Source organism: Neoarius graeffei, chromosome 25 (assembly GCF_027579695.1).
Source record: "Neoarius graeffei isolate fNeoGra1 chromosome 25, fNeoGra1.pri, whole genome shotgun sequence".
Classification (NCBI taxonomy): Eukaryota; Metazoa; Chordata; class Actinopteri; order Siluriformes; family Ariidae; genus Neoarius; species Neoarius graeffei.
Window position 1 is genome coordinate 6,062,861 of NC_083593.1, and position 21,762 is coordinate 6,084,622.

Below are 21,762 nucleotides of genomic sequence, written 5' to 3' on the forward strand. Positions count from 1 at the left end.
AATGTAAACAAACAGGCAAGTAAACAGAAAATCTAGAAATAAGCATAAGGCATACTAGATGATTATTTATAACAAAATCGTAGGTCATGCGGCCGCCACGTGACTGACTTTATGGTAAAGTTCCTAGAAGGTGTCCAGGTGTTTAAAGTGGTTCGAAGACGTGAAATCTAACTAACCATCATGAACATCTGCTGAAAAAAAGTGCCCTCAAACCTTGGACATGAGTTTGAGTCCTCGCTCTATTCTCGGAGAAGGTTTCTTATCCAGGATCCCGGCCTCGTACGGAGAGACGATGGCTGGGTTGATGAAACGTAGAAACATGGCGCTGCCCACGGCGCCGATGCTATTCTGAGGGAAACGCTGACTCACAACCTGAGACCGGAGAGAAATCAGACACGAGAGAAATCAGTTAACTGATTAAACAAGCAACGTCCAGTTCGGACAGCGTGACCGAGATGAGCTTCAAGGAGCTGCAGCTTTGTGCAGAAGTTGTCAGTAAGTTTAATTAATAAATAAATAAATAAATAAATAAATATTTCTTTATTTATTAAGGGGAAGAAAATAATTTGGAAATAAATAAATTAAATAATGGGACTTTTTTTTAAATCAGTAAAATAAATGTATAATAAAGTAAGCAAGTAATCAAATAAATAAATTTAAATTATTGAGGTAAGCCAAAGAACAGGGATCACTGATAGATAGATAGATAGATAGATAGATAGATAGATAGATAGATAGATAGATAGAGCAAGAAAGTAAACAAATCTATTTATTCAGTATTTATAAGGCATTTGTATTTATAATAAATAAAAAAAAATAGTAAATAAATAAATTTAAAAAATTTTATTTTTAGACAGACAGACAGACAGACAGACATTAGCCATGGCAATGAATCATGTTTTAATGCAAATAATTAGTGCTTCTTAGGAACTTAGTTAGTTAGTTAGTGAAGAAAAAGAAAGCAAGGTGGTTAAAGTCCACTGGTTACACAGAGGAATGCACTCTTTAACCTTTTATTAGATAAGACCAGGCAAGAGGGAATGATGAGTGCGAGAAGGGTGGGAACGTCAGTCAGGAAAGAGACTACTCCACTCGCGATGCCATTATTACAGGGAAACAGGTGAGCCTACGCAAATACGGCCTTTGGGAAAGCACTCCGTGTTACAGCTTCAGGAGGAATACGGTAGGTAGGAAGGTAGGTAGGTGAACAAGGTTAGTTTAGTCCTCCAGGAGAGATGAGATGCTTTTATTTACAAAAGAAGAGCAGCAGCGAAGGAGTGATCTCACTGAACTTACTGATTTTATTCCTCCTCCTTTTTTACTTTCCTTTTTCTCTTTAACTGTGGCTTTATGCAGTAGAGAGTAGCAAGTAGCCTACAGAATACAAAAAAGGGGTACAACCAGGTCACAGCAAACAGACACACCAACACCCAACCACATGTCAAATACGTGTCTGAAATAAGCCTCACAACACGGTGCACATCACGCTGGAGGCTAGAGACTGACTGATGAGTCGGGGGGGGGTTTCACCTGGAACAGGCAGTGACACACACTCCTCAGCTGGGGTGGGAATTCACTCGAGGAGTTAATGATGGCCAGGAAGAAGCGGTTCGTCATGGTCAGCAGGTTACGCTGGTTGTCCTCCAACACTTCATTGTGGTCCAGTCTAGGAAAAAGAAATTTTGTTGCGTGTCTAAATAAATAAATAAAAAAGGCGAGTGGACGATCATATACATCACGATTCCATGATACACAACATGCATCACGATATACAGGTTTCCGCTCAAGCTGCCAGAAATACAGCTGTAAGGCATGAAGAACTGTTATAGTCATAAACTTGTGCATTATTAATAAACATAATATGTTTATGTTAAAAATTATATTTGAAATAATCTTGAAAATATATACATTTTTAAACAGTCAATTAAAAAAAAATGACGTCACTGTATGCATGATATCGTGGAAAAATGCACTGCGAGACAATTTATCATGATATCGATACTGCATCATCATATTGCAGAGCCCTAAATGTAGTTATAATACAATTATACATTATTAACTAATTAAACCAGGGGTCATTAGCTACATTTATACAGAGACCAATAATCTGAGGATAATTTTTTCATCTCATTATCTCTAGCCGCTTTATCCTGTTCTACAGGGTCGCAGGCAAGCTGGAGCCTATCCCAGCTGACTACGGGCGAAAGGCGGGGTACACCCTGGACAAGTCGCCAGGTCATCACAGGGCTGACACATAGACACAGACAACCATTCACACTCGCATTCACACCTACGGTCAATTTAGAGTCACCAGTTAACCTAACCTGCATGTCTTTGGACTGTGGGGGAAACCGGAGCACCCGGAGGAAACCCATGCGGACACGGGGAGAACATGCAAACTCCACACAGAAAGGCCCTCGCCGGCCACGGGGCTCGAACCCGGACCTTCTTGCTGTGAGGCGACAGCGCTAACCACTACACCACCGTGCCACCCAGAATAATTTTCTGTTTAACAATATTGCAAAGCTGAAGTCTTGAATATAGATAAATTCAGGTGCAAAAGTTTGCATCCCCCATGGCTTTTTTTTTTTTTTTTTAATTATTGCAGTGAGAGATCCATCCTTTATCTGTAGCCGCTTACCCTGTGCAGGGTCGCAGGCAAGCTGGAGCCTATCCCAGCTGACAACGGGTGAGAGGCGGGTACACCCTTGACAAGTCGCCAGATCATCGCAGGGCTGACACACAGACCTACAGTCAATTTAGAGCCACCAATAAGCCTAACCTGCATGTCTTTGGACTGTGGGGGAAACCGGAGCACCCGGAGGAAACCTACACAGACACGGCGAGAACATGCAAACTCCACACAGAAAGGCCCTCGCCGGCCGCTGGGCTCAAACCCAGGACCTTCTTGCTGTGAGGTGACAGTGCTAACCACTACACCAGCGTGCCGCCCACACTGAGAGATGTTCATATTAATTCAGTAGATGTTACATGATCAGCTGGTACTTCCTTGCCTGGTACTCTGTCTGCTATCAGTCTACTACAGTCCATGTGGCTGAGCATGGAAGAGTCACATGCTCCAGGTTTTCTGCCTCAGTGCTGCCACCTTCTGCTGCTTTCGAGATTCATTTGAAAGCTACAGAGTTAAGTGTGGAAGTAAATTTCTTAAGAATGTCAATTTTTTTTTAGCACTCAAGACCAAAATTGTACTTTTTAATACATTTCAGATCCATGACATCTGGAGCACTTTACGGCAGGGAAAAATTTGTCAGAGGATGTTTAGGCTATGGAAGTGGAGTGAATATTTCAGAGATATTTAATTTTTTTTATTTATTTATACATGATCAGCGGCACGGTGGTGTAGTGGTTAGCGCTGTCGCCTCACAGCAAGAAGGTCCGGGTTCGAGCCCCGGGGCCGGCGAGGGCCTTTCTGTGCGGAGTTTGCATGTTCTCCCCGTGTCCGCGTGGGTTTCCTCCGGGTGCTCCGGTTTCCCCCACAGTCCAAAGACATGCAGGTTAGGTTAACTGGTGGCTCTAAATTGACCACGAGTGTGAATGTGAGTGTGAATGGTTGTCTGTGTCTATGTGTCAGCCCTGTGATGACCTGGCGACTTGTCCAGGGTGTACCCCGCCTTTCGCCCGTAGTCAGCTGGGATAGGCTCCAGCTTGCCTGCAACCCTGTAGAACAGGATAAAGCGGATAGAGATAATGAGATGAGATATATATGATCCAAAAACCTGCTCTGACTATATAAAGAAGTTTTTTTTAGTCTTCATTATTTTGTAAGATTATGCAAAAGTTTTGCACCTGACTGTGTGCAAAACTCGGATCTTTGCATGCGTTTCATGCTCGCGTACATTTGCCTCGCAATGCACACAACCTTGAGGAAAGCAAAGCAAAAGTTCACAAAGTTTCAGAAAATGGCGGATATTTGGTTATGGATTGATCAGAACCATAACCAAAAAGTGTATTAAATCTGATCATCATGCCTACGGCATGTCATTTGAACAGCGACGATGCTACCTGGTGGGATCCACCTCGAAACTGATCATCTGCAACTCAGGAGACGTGATGACCCCACGAAGGAGGGGTTCCAGAAGTTTCTGCAGATATGTAGCACCATAAACCTGGAGAGGATTAAAAAAAAATCAGAAACAAAGAGCAAGGAAGGATTGACATGAAGGGGGGAACCCATCATCATCAAAGATGATTCCTTATGAAAAACGTGGTCCAGTAAAGAGGCTTTTGGGATTTGCATTGCAGCCATGTGTGCTAACCTTAAAACAAAAGGTCATGATTTTACTGGCCAGGCTGTTCCCTCTGAAGAGTGTTTGCATGGAGTCAGCAAGCTCAACCTCCTTAGAAAACATGTTCCACAGCAGCTGGTAGAGCAGGTGACGCGAGTCAAACAGCGTAACCAGAACCCGAGCCAGCTCGTCCTGCCCAGGAAATCAAACACATGACCACATGGAGAGATTAGTAACCAAAAAATAAATAAAAACAAAAACAAACAAACAAAAAAAGAGCCCCCACAAAGACATGTCCATCATAAACACATGATACCTGATTTACTGTTTGTGTTTTCAGGGATTTACATACACAAATACGGCAAAAACCTCATATATTCTAAATCACGTCTAATCGGTTTAGAAAGTGAACAGAAGACATTCCTCTTTTTTTTTTTTTAAGTGTAAAAACCTTAGCAAATGAACATATCTTGAGTATAGTCACATTTCTCTAGTATTTATCTGCCAATTTTAAGCTTGAAATTAGTCTTGAAATAGGCTTATTACAGAATAATCTGATAATATTAAATGAGATTTTCTTTTCTTTTATTCAAAAACACACCTTTGCTTGCCAATATATTTTTTGCAATGTAATAAATTACATAGAACTAATTTCTTAATTCACGACTAGAAATGCACTGAGCTCTTTTAATGATGGAAAAAAAAAACTTCTATTGTAACTTTATTGTATTTTGCATGCACAAAGCCACGATTTTAAAACGTGCTGCATTTTAAGGAGAATTTAGTAAACAAAAACAAGAAGACAGTCATTTATATCCCCCACTCTATATACCAAGTTTCAAGATATTATTTGTCACATTTTTCAAGTTCTGCCACAGGAAACCAACCCTACCTCTTTACACTGACCTCAGCAGCCCATGGCATAAATCCACTGGTCCAGGTGAGCTAAACATTAAAATTTCCCACATTTCTTTGTATCAAAAGGCACATATACATTACTTAATCAACACATATAACAACTGTCAAGACCGTACCACTCATAGTTTTCAAGTTCTGCTCCGGAACACAAACCTACCCCTAAGACTAACCTGAGAGACTAAGTCTGAAATTGTTTCCATGGAAACATGAAAAATTAAAATTTCTCAAATGTCTTAGTATGAAAAGGCACATCTACATCACCTTGTTAACATGTATACCAAGTTCCAAATCCGCATCATGAATAGTTTTGGATATATGCTCCAGAAATGAACATTGCTCTTAGAAACTACCGTAAGTCAAAATCTATATTTTTGAAACGAAAACGTGACCGGACAGACAGACGGACCCCGTTTCTAAAAACACCCCCCCACCCCATCTTACTTTGTGGCAGGGTCCGGCTGTTATAATTGGTTTTTACTGATGATTTAATAATTTTTCAAATCAATCAGTTTCCAAATAAGTTTATCATTTAAATAAATAAATAAATAAATAGCAGCGCTTCTGTCATCAGGAGCTTTTCGGAAGTTATTCCTCTTATACCACAGCAATTTGCCAATGATTCCAATTTTACAATTCACTTCATAAATAATGATTTTTTTAATCAGTTTATTGTTACACCACACTGCATGTGCTATCCCATTGATCACTAGGAATTCAGCACAATAATAAAATTTCTTTGATTCAAACATTTAAAAAGAGACATGATTAGCTCTCGAACAGCGCACTTTCCATCAATACTAATATCAGGGATGTGATTTGGGGCTGGTGAAATTATCTGAAAATTTTAGCCGGGGGTCTGGGGGCCGCAGGCCCCCAGCTGGTCCAGGGCAGCACCCTGGTGGGGGGACAAGGGGGGAAGCCCCCCCGAAGCTCCTGGGTTTTGGAGTTTTCTGACTTAAAAATTGTACTAAAATGGCAAGCAAACACACAAGAAAAAACTTGTCATGATTAACAAATTCAAGCCAATTTAATGGTCAACATGCAACTCTGACACACACACACTCTCGCTCACTCTCTCTCTCACTCGCGCGCGCACACACACTCTCTCTCTCTCGCTTGCATGCGCACGCACTCTCTCTCACGCTCTCTCACTCGCGCGCACTCTCACGTGCGCGCTCTCTCACTCGCGCGCGCGCACTCTCACAATCTCACTCGCGCGCACTCTCACTCACACACACACACTCTCTCTCTCTCTCTCTCTCACACACACACACACACACACACACACACACACACACACACACACACACACTCTCTCTCACTCACACACACACACCCCCCAAAGAACCAGCGCGGCAGGGCCCGCTAGCCCCGCGCCTTGGGACGTAATTCGCCCCGAGGCGAGCCGCGGCGCTCCGCTTAGGTTTCGTTTCTATCCCGGGCTCCAGCCCGACTTTAAACGCTCGTAGCTCGGGCAGGGGAGGTCCCAGTATCCCCAAACTTGACAGCCAGAGACCTCTGCCCTCTCCCCGAAGAACGAAATCGCTGAACAAATGTCTCAGTCTCATGTCCAACGTCTGTAGCAACCTCTTTCTCCAACCATTCCCAGCGGGACTTGTTTTTCACTATTCTGTCGATTTCTTTAACTCGATTTGCATCTTTACGCTCGATCACGGAGGCTGCCATCTTTCAACTCTGTTTGAAGCGAGCTTACGTACAGCTATCTAACAAGCGCGTTCATTGGTTGTTACAGAGCGATGGGCCAATCACGTACCTCGTTTCATCTCAATGACGTAATTGCGTAAATGACGTAATTACGTCAATGAGATGAAACGAGGTACATGATTGGCCCATCGCTCTGTAACAACCAATGAATGCGCTCACTTCAAACAAAGAGTTGAAAGATGGCAGCCTCCGTGATCGAGGAGTAAAGATGCAAATCCGAGGCTGCCATCTTTCAAACAAAGTTGGAACGAATAGGATACAAATGTGGATTTGAGGGAAAAATCGGAAACATTTTTTTTTCAAGTTTTGAGGTGAAAAAAGCGGAATTCTGCGAATTCGCGGAAAAATCACATCCCTGTAATATGTCAGCTTTAATTGTTGGAATCTACTTTGGGGTTTTTGAAACAGGCCAAACTGAAGATTTTGTACTTTGGCTGCTGTGACCTAAACAGCATGGTAATTAGTACCGACCCACTGAGAACAAGGCACCACATTGGCCAGCGCCATGGCGATGGGTAGCTCTCCCTGATCGCCCATCATGGTGACGAGCTCGACGAGCCTCTCGAAGCGGTCAGCCAGCACCGTCTCAGCCAGCGTATCAAACTCGGTGCCCTGCTGCAGAATTTTGGTGAGGACCTCCATGAAGGTGGCGCGGGTCTGCAGGTCCTTGTGGTAGCCCAGACCTGACACAGAAACGGAGAGAAAGTCTTACGAACATGTACGCAAAAGGGGGGGGGGGGTTTATATTCCAATATGCAAATCTATCCTGGTATTTCACTGGTTTAATATGGGAAGAGGGTGGGGTTGTTTCTACTAATGCAAATTCAGCAGATGCTATTTTCTTAATGAGGATGGAACTATAGCATTTTGTGGTATATTTGAAGAATTGCAATTTACTCAAACACAAAATATATGTGTTTTTATGCACAAAATACCACAGTCAGGTCTTAATTGTATTTATTCTGAATGAGAAGCTGCTCAAATAAATCCTTGAGCTGTAAATATGTAATAGCAAATGCATGCCGTATTATAATTAAGCAAATATTTTTGATCGGGAAATGCTTAGTTTATGGCAATCAAACTTAGTTTATTTAAATCTGCGAGACATTGTATCATCAAATGATGATAAATATATCAAATAAAATTTTGATTTACTCTTTTACAGTGGAAAACACCTTCCAAAATATGATCATTTACACCCAAATTATACACCAACTGTGAAAGAATAGAACGGTGATGTTGAGGTGACAGGACCGTATACCGCCTCCTTTCTCCGTTTGTTCTGTATGAAGTGAGACGGTGCTCACCGATGGAGTGCATGAGGCCGCTGTCTACATTGGCGTTGAGCAGGTTGGACATGGCAAGCACAGTACAGTGGCGCAGAGACGCCAGGCGTCTTGACATGCCCCGCTTACGGCCGGCCACCTGCTGTCCGTCGTCCTCCGGCTCGCTACAGTCATTCAGCAGGTTCATAAAGAGTGTGAAGTACCTGAGAGGGAAAACAGTGCAGTGGCATAAACAACAATTATCCTGTTCACACACCGTACTCTATTCTCATTCACATGCTAGGAAAAGTACACGCCTAATAAATCATGTTAATTTGGTTAATTGGGCATCATTACTTGCGGACTAAGGCTGGACTAACTCATATTTTACTATGTGTACACACTTGGCGCATCACTTACGTGCGTGTTATACAATGCCAATGCAAATAGTGAAGGCTGTAATGCAGGACGTGGCATGTTTTATAACTCAGGCTGTGTCTCAAGTCGCAGACTTGTGTACTACAACCCCGATTCCAAAAAAGTTGGGACAAAGTACAAATTGTAAATAAAAATGGAATGCAATAATTTACAAATCTCAAAAACTGATATTGTATTCACAATAGAACATAGACAACATATCAAATGTCGAAAGTGAGACATTTTGAAATTTCATGCCAAATATTGGCTCATTTGAAATTTCATGACAGCAACACATCTCAAAAAAGTTGGGACAGGGGCAATAAGAGGGTGGAAAAGTTAAAGGTACAAAAAAGGAACAGCTGGAGGACCAAACTGCAACTCATTAGGTCAACTGGCAATAGGTCATTAACATGACTGGGTATAAAAAGAGCATCTTGGAGTGGCAGCGGCTCTCAGAAGTAAAGATGGAAAGAGGATCACCAATCCCCCTAATTCTGCGCCGACAAATAGTGGAGCAATATCAGAAAGGAGTTCGACAGTGTAAAATTGCAAAGAGTTTGAACATATCATCATCTACAGTGCATAATATCATCAAAAGATTCAGAGAATCTGGAAGAATCTCTGTGCGTAAGGGTCAAGGCCGGAAAACCATACTGGGTGCCCGTGATCTTCGGGCCCTTAGACGGCACTGCATCACATACAGGCATGCTTCTGTATTGGAAATCACAAAATGGGCTCAGGAATATTTCCAGAGAACATTATTTGTGAACACAATTCACCGTTGCCAGCTAAAACTCTATAGTTCAAAGAAGAAGCCGTATCTGAACATGATCCAGAAGCGCAGACGTCTTCTCTGGGCCAAGGCTCATTTAAAATGGACTGTGGCAAAGTGAAAAACTGTTCTGTGGTCAGACGAATCAAAATTTGAAGTTCTTTATGGAAATCAGGGACGCCGTGTCATTCGGACTAAAGAGGAGAAGGACGACCCGAGTTGTTATCAGCGCTCAGTTCAGAAGCCTGCATCTCTGATGGTATGAGGCTGCATTAGTGCGTGTGGCATGGGCAGCTTACACATCTGGAAAGACACCATCAATGCTGAAAGGTATATCCAGGTTCTAGAGCAACATATGCTCCCATCCAGACGACGTCTCTTTCAGGGAAGACCTTGCATTTTCCAACATGACAATGCCAAACCACATACTGCATCAATTACAGCATCATGGCTGCGTAGAAGAAGGGTCCGGGTACTGAACTGGCCAGCCTGCAGTCCAGATCTTTCACCCATAGAAAACATTTGGCGCATCATAAAACGGAAGATACGACAAAAAAGACCTAAGACAGTTGAGCAACTAGAATCCTGCATTAGACAAGAATGGGTTAACATTCCTATCCCTAAACTTGAGCAACTTGTCACCTCAGTCCCCAGATGTTTACAGACTGTTGTAAAGAGAAAAGGGGATGTCTCACAGTGGTAAACATGGCCTTGTCCCAACTTTTTTGAGATGTGTTGCTGTCATGAAATCTAAAAATCACCTAATTTTTCTCTTTAAATGATACATTTTCTCAGTTTAAACATTTGATATGTCATCTATGTTCTATTCTGAATAAAATATGGAATTTTGAAACTTCCACATCATTGTATTCCGTTTTTATTTACAATTTGTACTTTGTCCCAACTTTTTTGGAATTGGGGTTGTATTCTAGACATTTTTCAAGTATTAAAAGTCACCAATTTCCTGATTATGATCAACCTTTGAATTTAAGACCTCTTGTGTAAGACTGTTTATGTACTCATCTCCTGGGTCCTCTCGCTCATGACATTCACGACGATAGAGGAAAGACTGAAAACAAACAACAGTACTCGACAATGTGTTTAACATCACAAAACTGCTGCAGTGATAAACAAACATGCATCCCAGAAGTCGCTAATTTTTATAGGTCGATATGGAAACCTGCTGGATGCTAATGTTAGAGCTCTGAGTATAGCGTACTGTCGCGGGTACCGTTTTTAATCCTACACGATTTTAATCCTGTACCAATTAGTACAGTGAAACGTGTACTGCAATGCCACTACTGCTTCGAGTAAATTATTTTTTGATACATACACTTATATAAAATTACATACAACAGTTAATATTCTAAATGTTCGACTGCTATCACTTCTTCAAACTTGCTGTCTGAAACATCACTTATTCATTCTATATTTTCATATCAAACCAGCCTCATGGTGGATGGCAAACCGTTGGAACACATTCAAACTGCTTGGTTTGGACTTCAACGAAAATCTTACCCTGGAATGACCATACAAGTTCTCCGTCTTCTACAACCCCGATTCCAAAAAAGTTGGGACAAAGTACAAATTGCAAATAAAAACGGAATGCAATGATGTGGAAGTTTCAAAATTCCATATTTTATTCAGAATAGAACATAGATAATTATAATTGCATATTTAAGAAAATAGAAAATGATTTGAATAGATGGATGCCCCTCCCATCGTCGGTACCAGCCCGAATTTCAATTGTTAAAATGAATGTTCTTCCCAGAATAAATTTCATTAGCTCAATGCTACCTCTCTCTCCTCCTGTTGGTTATTGGAAAAAGTTAGACTCTTTGCTCAAGTCCTTTATATGGAATAAGAGACGTCCACGAATAAAATGGTCAGCGTTACAACTACCCAAATCACAAGGAGGTTGGGCTCTCCCTAATTTCAGGCTATATCAGTGGTCATTTACACTGCAACATTTAAAACACTGGCTGGATCCAGAGGCACAGATTTCCTGGATTGAAATTGAAAGGGATCTTGTGGCACCAATGAGACTGCAGGATTACTTATTTTCAGGCGCTTCAAGTAGACAATCCTCCTTAAGGCGTGGTCCAATTATATCCTATTTGTTGACTACATTCAGAGCAGTGGAAAAGTATATAGGTGTGACGGTGAAATGGCACAAAAATTCTCCACTATGGTTTAACCAGGGTTTACTATCAGGAAATAAACCATTTACGCCAGGGCCATGGGTGCATAAAGATATATATGTTTTGAATGATATAAATGGGGTTGACTCATTGTTGAGTTTCTGTGACTTAATAACACAATATGATGTTCCTAAGCATTCCCTCTTTCACTTTCTTAAGTTACGATCAGCTCTTAAATCACACAATATTCAGTGGGGTTCAAACCTAAAAATGCACCCTATAGTGGAAAAGATACAAAGAGCCCCAAGAAGAATAGTGTCATTTCTTTACTTATTTCTGTGTGCACATTCAAAACATTCTGACAGCCTTAATAAAGAATGGAAAAGAGACTTAGGAAACCCTCAGGAAGATCTGGATTGGGAAGCAATATGGGACAATGTCACAGGCTCATCAAAAAATCCCAATCACCAATTTATCCACTTGAATATTTGTTATCGCACCTATCTGACCCCACATAAGAGACATTTGATGGGCTTAGCCCCGCACTCTTATTGTACTTTTTGTCCATTTGATACTGTGGGGACTTTCATGCATTCTATGTGGAACTGTCCAGATGTTGTGTCTTTCTGGTCTAATGTTGTGGACATAATATCTACTCTGACAAACATTGATTTTCCCATGGATCCTGCCCTACACCTATTACTTGATGACTCAAGGTTTCCCATCACAGAGAAAACACGTAAACTATGGTTAGCAGGTATCACGGCTGCCAAGAAACTGGTGGTCCAGAGATGGCTCCCACCTCATGATCTCTCAATTAAACATTGGTTATATACTCTGCTAGACATTTTATACATGGAATTATCCTCTGCCAGAATTAACCATGCTAAGGAAGCTACTGTCAACAACTGGTTAAATGGTATAGAAATGGTGAAGGAGTTACTCTCCCAATAGATGCATTCATTTATCTTTATTATTTTTCTTCATTTCATTTTATTTTTTAATTCATAATTATTGTTATGAATTTTTTTTTTCTCTCTATTATACTGTAATACTCATTCTTTTAATACTGCAATTCGACTACTGCCTTATATGTAATTAAGCAAGGGCAATGTGTTGGTCAGGGATTGGGTGGGGGGTGGGGGGTGGGGTGGTTGATACGATGTTGTCGTATATGAGACTGTACATTCTTTTCAATATTCAATAAAAAATTCATGACAAAAAGAATAGAACATAGATGACACATCAAACATTTAAACTGAGAAAATATATCATTTAAAGAGAAAAATTAGGTGATTTTAAATTTCATGACAACAACACATCTCAAAAAAGTTGGGACAAGGCCATGTTTACCACTGTGAGACATCCCCTTTTCTCTTTATAACAGTCTGTAAACGTCTGGGGACTGAGGAGACAAGTTGCTCAAGTTTAGGGATAGGAATGTTAACCCATTCTTGTCTAATGTAGGATTCTAGTTGCTCAACTGTCTTAGTTCTTTTTTGTCGTATCTTCCGTTTTATGATGCACCAAATGTTTTCTATGGGTGAAAGATCTGGACTGCAGGCTGGCCAGTTCAGTACCCGGACCCTTCTTCTACGCAGCCATGATGCTGTAATTGATGCAGTATGTGGTTTGGCATTGTCATGTTGGAAAATGCAAGGTCTTCCCTGAAAGAGACGTCGTCTGGATGGGAGCATATGTTGCTCTAGAACCTGGATATACCTTTCAGCATTGATGGTGTCTTTCCAGATGTGTAAGCTGCCCATGCCACACGCACTAATGCAACCCCATACCATCAGAGATGCAGGCTTCTGAACTGAGCGCTGATAACAACTCGGGTCGTCCTTCTCCTCTTCAGTCCGAATGACACGGCGTCCCTGATTTCCATAAAGAACTTCAAATTTTGATTCGTCTGACCACAGAACAGTTTTCCACTTTGCCACAGTCCATTTTAAATGAGCCTTGGCCCAGAGAAGACATCTGCGCTTCTGGATCATGTTTAGATACGGCTTCTTCTTTGAACTATAGAGTTTTAGCTGGCAATGGCAGATGGCACGGTGAATTGTGTTCACAGATAATGTTCTCTGGAAATATTCCTGAGCCCATTTTGTGATTTCCAATACAGAAGCATGCCTGTATATGATGCAGTGCCGTCTAAGGGCCCGAAGATCACGGGCACCCAGTATGGTTTTCTGGCCTTGACCCTTACGCACAGAGATTCTTCCAGATTCTCTGAATCTTTTGATGATATTATGCACTGTAGATGATGATATGTTCAAACTCTTTGCAGTTTTACACTGTCGAACTCCTTTCTGATATTGCTCCACTATTTGTCGGCGCAGAATTAGGGGGATTGGTGATCCTCTTCCCATCTTTACTTCTGAGAGCCGCTGCCACTCCAAGATGCTCTTTTTATACCCAGTCATGTTAATGACCTATTGCCAATTGACCTAATGAGTTGCAATTTGGTCCTCCAGCTGTTCCTTTTTTGTACCTTTAACTTTTCCAGCCTCTTATTGCCCCTGTCCCAACTTTTTTGAGATGTGTTGCTGTCATGAAATGTCAAATGAGCCAATATTTGGCATGAAATTTCAAAATGTCTCACTTTCAACATTTGATATGTTTTCTCTGTTCTATTGTGAATACAATATCAGTTTTTGAGATTTGTAAATTATTGCATTCTGTTTTTATTTACAATTTGTACTTTGTCCCAACTTTTTTGGAATCGGGGTTGTACTTGCTACAGCAGCCCGGCCAGTCTCAAGAAGATAAAGAACTTCACTCCTTTTCACTTAAGAAAGCAGCTGGATGAACAGCTTGTTTTGTCAAAAATGGACTATGGTGATCAGGTCTTTAATCCTTTACCTGACTATCTTCTAAAAAGGCGAAAAAATAATTCAATTTTCATCAACTAGCTTCATAACTGGAAAATACAGTTGTGTTCAAAATAATAGCAGTGTGTTTAAAAACGTGAGTGAAGCTCAAAATCCTTATAATAGTTTTTATTTCCATGCACTGGGAACACTGCACATTATATTCTACATCAAAACATGAAGAAAAATGCATGAATATTTAATTACTTTACAGAAAATGAAGAAAAATGAACATTGAGCTGTTCAAAAAAATAGCAGTGTCTGCATTTTTCATTACAAACTCCAAATATTTACTGTATAAACTGAAAAAATCTTAAGGATTTAGTATTCCTGTGAATCACTAAACTAATATTTTAGTTGTATAACCACGGTTTCTGAGAACTTCTGGCACCTGTGAACAGGTATTCCAGCCCAGGATGATTTGACAACGTTCCACAATTCCTCTGCATTTCTTGGTTTTGCCTCAGAAACAGCATTTTTGATGTCACCCCACAAGTTTTCTATCGGATTAAGGTCCGGGGATTGGGCTGGCCACTCCATAACTTTCATTTTGTTGGTCTTGAACCCTGATGCTGCTCGCTTACTGGTGTGTTTGGGGTCGTTGTCTTGTTGAAACACCCATTTCAAGGGCATTTCCTCTTCAGCATAAGGCAACATGACCTCTTCAAGTATTTTGATATATGCAAACTGATCCATGATCCCTGGTATGCGATAAATGGGCCCAACACCACAGTAAGAGAAGCATCCCCATATCATGATACTTGCACCACCATGCTTCACTGTCTTCAGAGTGTACTGTGGCTTGAATTCAGTGTTTGGGGGTCGTCTGACAAACTGTCTGCGGCTCTTGGACCCAAAAAGAACAATTTTACTTTCATCAGTCCACAAAATGTTTTTCCATTTCTCTTTAGGCCAGTCGATGTGTTCTTTGGCAAATTGTATCCTCTTCAGCACATCTTTTTTTTTAAACAGTCGGACTTTGCGGGGGCTTCTTGCCGATAGATTAGCTTCACACAGGCGTCTTCTAATTGTCACAGTACTCACAGGTAACTTCAGACTGTCTTTCATCACCCTGGAGCTGATCATTGGCTGAGTCTTTGCCATTCTGGCTATTCTTCGATCCATTCGAATGGTAGTCTTCTGTTTTCTTCCACGTCTCTCTGGCTTTGCTGTCCATTTTAAAAGCACTGGAGATCATTTTAGCCGAGCAGCCCATCATTTTCTGCACTTCTTTACAGTATACGTTTTACCTCTCCAATCAACGTTTTAATCAAAGCACGCTGTTCTTCTGAACAATGCCTGGAACGACCCATGTTTCTCAGGTTTTCAGAGAGAAATGGATGTACAACATGTGCTGGCTTCATCCTTAAATTAGGGCCACCTGATTGACATCTGTTTTTTCACAGAATGAATGACCTCACTAATAATTATTTGCCGTGTAGTAATATAATTTCCACCAAAAACAGTGATTGATCTGGTTAGTTGTGTTGGACTGCTATTATTTTGAACACAAGTGTATATGAACTCTGTCGAAACAGTACTGAAGCTTGGTTGGCTACCAATGTGAGAACGCGGAGAATTTAGCATACCATCTCGAACTTTGCGTTCAAATACCACTTTAAATTTGGTCAGACTCAGAGAGAAGGGAACTTTCAAAGACATTGTCAGAACTTTTCAATACTTTACCTAATAATATTTTAAAAATATCAAATTTTAATCGATCTTGCTCTCAAGTGAAAAAACAAAAACCTATACAATTACCACGTCATGATTTCCTTAGCTTGCAGTTTCATGATTTTCTTTTTAAAGAAACATTACATAATTGCATCATCATGATTTCCTAAGTTAATTTTGAAGTTTTATAACATCTTAAGCTACATATGCAGTGTTAACTACTATGCAAAATTATAATTTCCAAAGCTTTATGATTTTGTAAGTTTTTCAATGTAGCAGTGTCATCCAATTACCGCATTACAATTTCATTAGTATGTTTTTCTAGTTTTGCAGTTTCCTAAGTTTTACAGCTGATGATCCTTATCTTTTCTCCTTTATTATTATTAAACGTGATCATTTTTATATATGCATCATTTAATTTAAATTTTTCCCCAGTCTCAATTTCTTGTAATTTTATTGCAGATAGTTTATACAGAATATTCAAAAGAAGAGCCACCCAGGGGACTTTACTGAATAAAGCCATTATTATTATTATTATTAATCTGTGGTTGGTACTTAAGCACACTGTACACTGTTACACAAGTCCCTGGATTGAATATAGTATAATATTACAATATGACACTCTATACACAGTATAACATTTATAATCACTGTGTACTTTGCAGCTTAACAACTACACCATCCAACCAATGTAGCGAACATAGCTAATAACTAATTAAAAGCCCGTTTGGATCACGTGGATGCTAACTGCTCTGCAAAACAATATCCCATTTAGTTATTAGGGAATTTATATAATTTTAACAAACGACTCCTAAGACAAAGGCATGAATGTGTGAAAGCAGCGCGTGTCGTTCCACTGTGCTGTACGACAGGCTTACTTAAGGAAGAGTTGAGACTTGGCCTCCATGAGTTCCACGCCGTCTCCTTCCTCCGGTTGGAGCGGTAACCCGGCCAGCAGGGACACCACAGCCTCCATACTCGCCTGGTCCAGATCCCTATCAAACACAAATTCATACGCTCCAGCACAAGAGTACTGTGAATATTCTCTCTTTTATACACTTTCTAACACAACAGTGTGGTACAGTATCATGCACACATTTATGTCACACACCTAGCTACTTGCATAACAAAGAAAAGAGTGTATAAGTCGTTCAGTAAAAACACCCACCCACTGTGGAGTTGGAACAAAAATATTCAGGACGTTGCTTTTGGTTTTTTCCCCCCATAGTATGTAGAAAAAGTCACACTAATTAGCTAACTAACTTTTAAAAAAAATTTGATGCAGTGAAGTTGTCTGAAGAAAAAGGCATTTGTTTAACGTCTGTGGAACTTGCATCAATAAATAGTGTTAAAAAAGTGTAATAAGTTGGTAATGTAATGATTGGATTGCAAAGTCCTGGGGAACATGCTGTTTTTGGAAAATAATAAACTTTTCATAGCAATTTACCTCGTCAGACACTTGACATCATCATCAGCTGCCTGGTTGGAGATTCCCATTACCCAGTCTGTCAGATACTCCACCATTTTATTCCTAATATGCACACACACACACACACACACACATGTATTAGATCAGTTCTGTCTGAGCAGTGGTTGAACAGATAACCTGACCACTCGATCTCTGACCTGAACTTCATCTCCTGGCAGAACGACAGATCGTCTCTGCGCTCCATCATCACCTCCACCAGCTGGCACAGCTTGGTTTTGATCTGGATGGCATGGACCATGTTGCCCAGGATGCGCACGTACCTGCCAGCACAATCCCGACAAACTACTGACCACGCTGTGTGAACTGTATCGTAAAGGAGACGCATGTGACGGGCGTAGGTTTTACCTAACCAGGTTGAGCATCATGGTCTCAATGCTGGCCTGGCCCAGATGTTCAGAGCTGCCTTCTGTGTGGTTATCTAACAGGTTCTTCATTATGGCGATGGTCTGCTCGACAAATTGTGTGTTTGTCTCATTGATTGGCACCTGGAAGAGAGACAGCACAGCAAAACACAATGGACACACTGAGGGGGGTGGGGAAAAAAAACCCTCAATCAATCAAATGTAGTGTATGCAAATTCTCTTTACACCAAATACTTTTTTAATTTGCTAACACGTGTTCACAAGGTCAGCTTCTTTCATGGATTTTAAACTTCATCAGCGAAAATGATCCACATCAATATAAGCACATGTTCGTCCAATTTGATTTATCTTTCTACCATAAAAATTCAACACTGTAAACACTGACCGGTCCTTGTGCTTCGAAGAAGCGACTGATGCTGTTCTTGAGCTTGTTGAAGAGCATGGGGTAGAGAGCTGGGCTCAGCTCCAGACCCACCAGGTCCTTGACACTGTTGCGAATCTGTACGCCCTTTTCGTGGCTGCACACCATGAGCGAGAGCAGCCGGTCCAAGAACTTACTGAGCGGCGTCTCGGCATTGCCCTCACACGAGCCCATGGACACCATGGAGTACTTCCGCTCGCTCAGCGGACCCATCGGGGGGCTGTAGGTGGCTGGGCCTGGGGGATTCCTCTGCTGCAGACACACGCCGCCCAATGCACACAGGAAACCTGTCATGTTGATCCATTCCTTGGGGGTAATAAAATAAATAAATAAATAAAAATAAATATATATGAGTTCAGGTGTGGTTTTGTTCCACTCTACAGTACCATTTCACACTTTGCATAAACGCACACCTCAGACATACCTGACAGTCTTCTAACTTGGTTTTCGGGTGGTTCAGGATTAACTTGGTGGCATGTTCCCATTTCGCATGCGTGTCCTCCCAGGCCTGGAATAGCAAAATTATTATTTTGCATATATGCCATAAATTCATGAACACTTTGGATTTATCATGCATTAATATAAACACAGAGGCGATTACAGAAAATCTTGCGTGTTGATTGGTCAAGAAATTCAGACTATTTCTTGATAATCACCTTGAGCAACTCGGCAAAATGGCGGCCAATCGCTTTGTCGCTGTAAGCGAGGAAGAATTACAAAATGATGAAAGAAAATGCTGTTCCTAAAAGCACTAAAGATGCTACAAAGTTTGGTCTCAAACTATTCAAAGGTAAGGTGGAATTGTGATTTATTTTATCGATTTCAAAACAAAAAGTATTTTATGTGACTCGGCGTCGAGAAGTGACAAATCTGGGCGCATTACATTTGCATACCACTTTTGAAGACTGAAATAAAGGATTTTTTTTATTAGATTTTTTTTTTTAAATAAATCACCTGTGAATTTATACTAAAACGATTTTCCGTCTCAGGCTTAGTCAATATCGATGAATAATAACCTCAACTTCATCGGTTATTCTTCACTGATATTCACCGAAGGCGAGGTGAATAATTGTTAATTAACAGACTGTATACATGGGCCATTCTATAAATTAGTAAAACATTATTTATCTTAATACATGATCATATTTACCAAGTAACATCATAGAGCTGATGTGAAACCTTATTTTTACTGCATTGGTTTTGTGTACATTTTGCTTAAAAACATTTGGATTGTAAATGCCAGAATAACTATTCAGGGAAAATTACCCATTGCGTCAATTACACAGTCGGCAACTTCAGCAATAGACAGATCTCAGATGTGGGCTAGCTAAATATAAATAAAATGCTCATTCAGACATACTTTATTTACACATCCGGACAGCCTCATTTCTAATGGCTGGCAACAAGAAAGTCTTTTGCAACCTTTGCTTATTCTGTGCAAACATTTCAAAAGAGTAGAAGAAAATGTACATAAAATTTGCATAAATGAGTGCAGCAAGATTCCAGCGAGGCACCAGAACCTTTGAATGCTTGAAAGACTTTTCTGAACAAGGATGTACAGTTTCTGAAGTTTATTTTTCCCCAGTGTCTCGTCTCATCTTCATCCGCTTATCCGGGGCCGGGTCGTGGAGGCAGCAGTCTGAGCATGGAAGTCCAAACTTCCCTTTCCCCAGGCACCTCGGCCAGCTCCTCGGGAAGAACACCGAGGCGTTCCCAGGCCAGCCAAGAGACATGGTCCCTCCAGCATGTCCTGGGTCTTCCCCGGGGCCTCCTCCCAGGGGGACATGCCTGGAACACCTCCCCAGGGAGGCGTCCAGGAGGCATCCGAAAGAGATGCCCGAGCCACCTCAGCTGATTCCTCTCGATGTGGAGGAGCAGCGGCTCTACTCCGAGCTCCTCCCGAATGACTGTGCTTCTCACCCTAAGGGAGCACCCAGCCACCCTGCGAAGGAAACTAATTTCGGCCGCTTGTATCCGTGATCTTGTTCTTTCGGTCATTACCCAAAGCTCATGACCATAGGTGAGTCGGAACGTAGATCGACCGGTAAATCGAGAGCTTCGCCTTTTGGCTCAGCTCCTTCTTCACCACAACGGACCGGTAAAGCGACCACATCACTGCGGAGGCCGCACCAACCTGCCTGTCGATCTCACGCTCTATCCTTCCCTCACTCGTGAACAAGATCCCGAGATACTTAAACTCCTCCACTTGAGGCAGGACTTCTCCACCAACCTGGAGAGGGCAAGCCACCCTTTTCCGGTCGAGAACCATGGCCTCGGACTTGGAAGTGCTGATTCTCATCCCAGCCGCTTCACACTCGGCTGCAAACTGCCCCAGTGCATGCTGAAGGTCCTGGTTTGAAGAAGCCAACAGGACATAATCATCCACAAAAAGCAGAGATGAAATCCTGTGGTTCCCAAACAGGATTCCTTCCGGTCCCTGGCTGCGCCTAGAAATTTTGTCCATAAAAATCATGAACAGAACCGGTGACAAAGGGCAGCCCTGCCGGAGTCCAACATGCACTGGGAACAGGTCTGACTTACTGCCGGCAATGCGAACCAGACTCCTGCTCCATTCGTACAGGGACCGGACAGCCCTTAGCAAAGAGCCCCAAACCCCATACTCCCGAAGCACCCCCCACAGAATACCACAAGGGACACGGTCGAATGCCTTCTCCAGATCCACAAAGCACATGTGGACTGGTTGGGCAAACTCCCATGAACCCTCGAGCACCCTACGAAGGGTATAGAGCTGGTCCAGTGTTCCGCGACCAGGACGAAAACCGCATTGTTCCTCCTGGATCCGAGGTTCGACTATTGGCCGAATTCTCCTCTCCAGTACCCTGGAGTAAACCTTCCCGGGGAGGCTGAGAAGTGTGATTCCCCTATAATTGAAGCACACTCTCCAGTCCCCTTTCTTAAAAAAAAGGGACCACCACCCCAGTCTGCCACTCCAGAGGCACTGTCCCCGACCGCCATGCGATGTTGCAGAGGCGTGTCAACCAAGACAGCCCCACAACATCCAGAGACTTGAGATACTCAGGGCGGAGCTCATCCACCCCCGGTGCCTTGCCACCGAGGAGCTTGCAAACCACCTCAGGGACTTCGGCTTGGATAATGGACGAGTCCACCTCTGAGTCATCAGCCTCCGCTTCCTCAATGGAAGACGTGACTGTGGGATTGAGGAGATCCTCGAAGTATTCCTTCCACCGCCCGACAATGTCCCCAGTCGAGGTCAACAGCTCCCCACCCACACTGTAAACAGTGCTGGCAGAGTACTGCTTCCCCCTCCTGAGGCGCCGGACGGTTTGCCAGAATTTCTTCGAGGCCGACCAATAGTCCTCCTCCATGGCCTCACCGAACTCCTCCCAGTTCTGAGTTTTTGCCTCCGCAACTGCCCGAGCTGCAGCACACCTGGCTTGCCGATACCCATCAGCTGCCTCAGGAGTCCCAGAAGC

The 21,762-nt window shown here is 42.0% G+C and overlaps 1 protein-coding gene across 3 annotated transcripts in view; it reads right to left on the reverse strand.

The window, feature by feature from the left end:
- Positions 1-21,762, reverse strand: part of nf1b (neurofibromin 1b) — a 153,482-nt gene that overhangs the window by 100,607 nt on the left and 31,113 nt on the right. For 2 of the 3 annotated variants that reach the window (XM_060908981.1, XM_060908983.1), the window contains exons 19-31: positions 18,732-18,815; positions 18,272-18,613; positions 17,870-18,009; positions 17,662-17,784; positions 17,483-17,566; positions 16,914-17,030; positions 8,198-8,379; positions 7,362-7,573; positions 4,278-4,439; positions 4,024-4,127; positions 1,531-1,666; positions 1,297-1,374; positions 214-372 (exon numbers count right to left, since the gene is read on the reverse strand). In XM_060908981.1, the coding sequence (XP_060764964.1) occupies positions 214-372; positions 1,297-1,374; positions 1,531-1,666; positions 4,024-4,127; positions 4,278-4,439; positions 7,362-7,573; positions 8,198-8,379; positions 16,914-17,030; positions 17,483-17,566; positions 17,662-17,784; positions 17,870-18,009; positions 18,272-18,613; positions 18,732-18,815 (1,923 nt within the window). The remainder of the gene's footprint in view (positions 1-213; positions 373-1,296; positions 1,375-1,530; positions 1,667-4,023; positions 4,128-4,277; positions 4,440-7,361; positions 7,574-8,197; positions 8,380-16,913; positions 17,031-17,482; positions 17,567-17,661; positions 17,785-17,869; positions 18,010-18,271; positions 18,614-18,731; positions 18,816-21,762) is intronic. The other variant, XM_060908982.1, reaches the window with a different exon arrangement.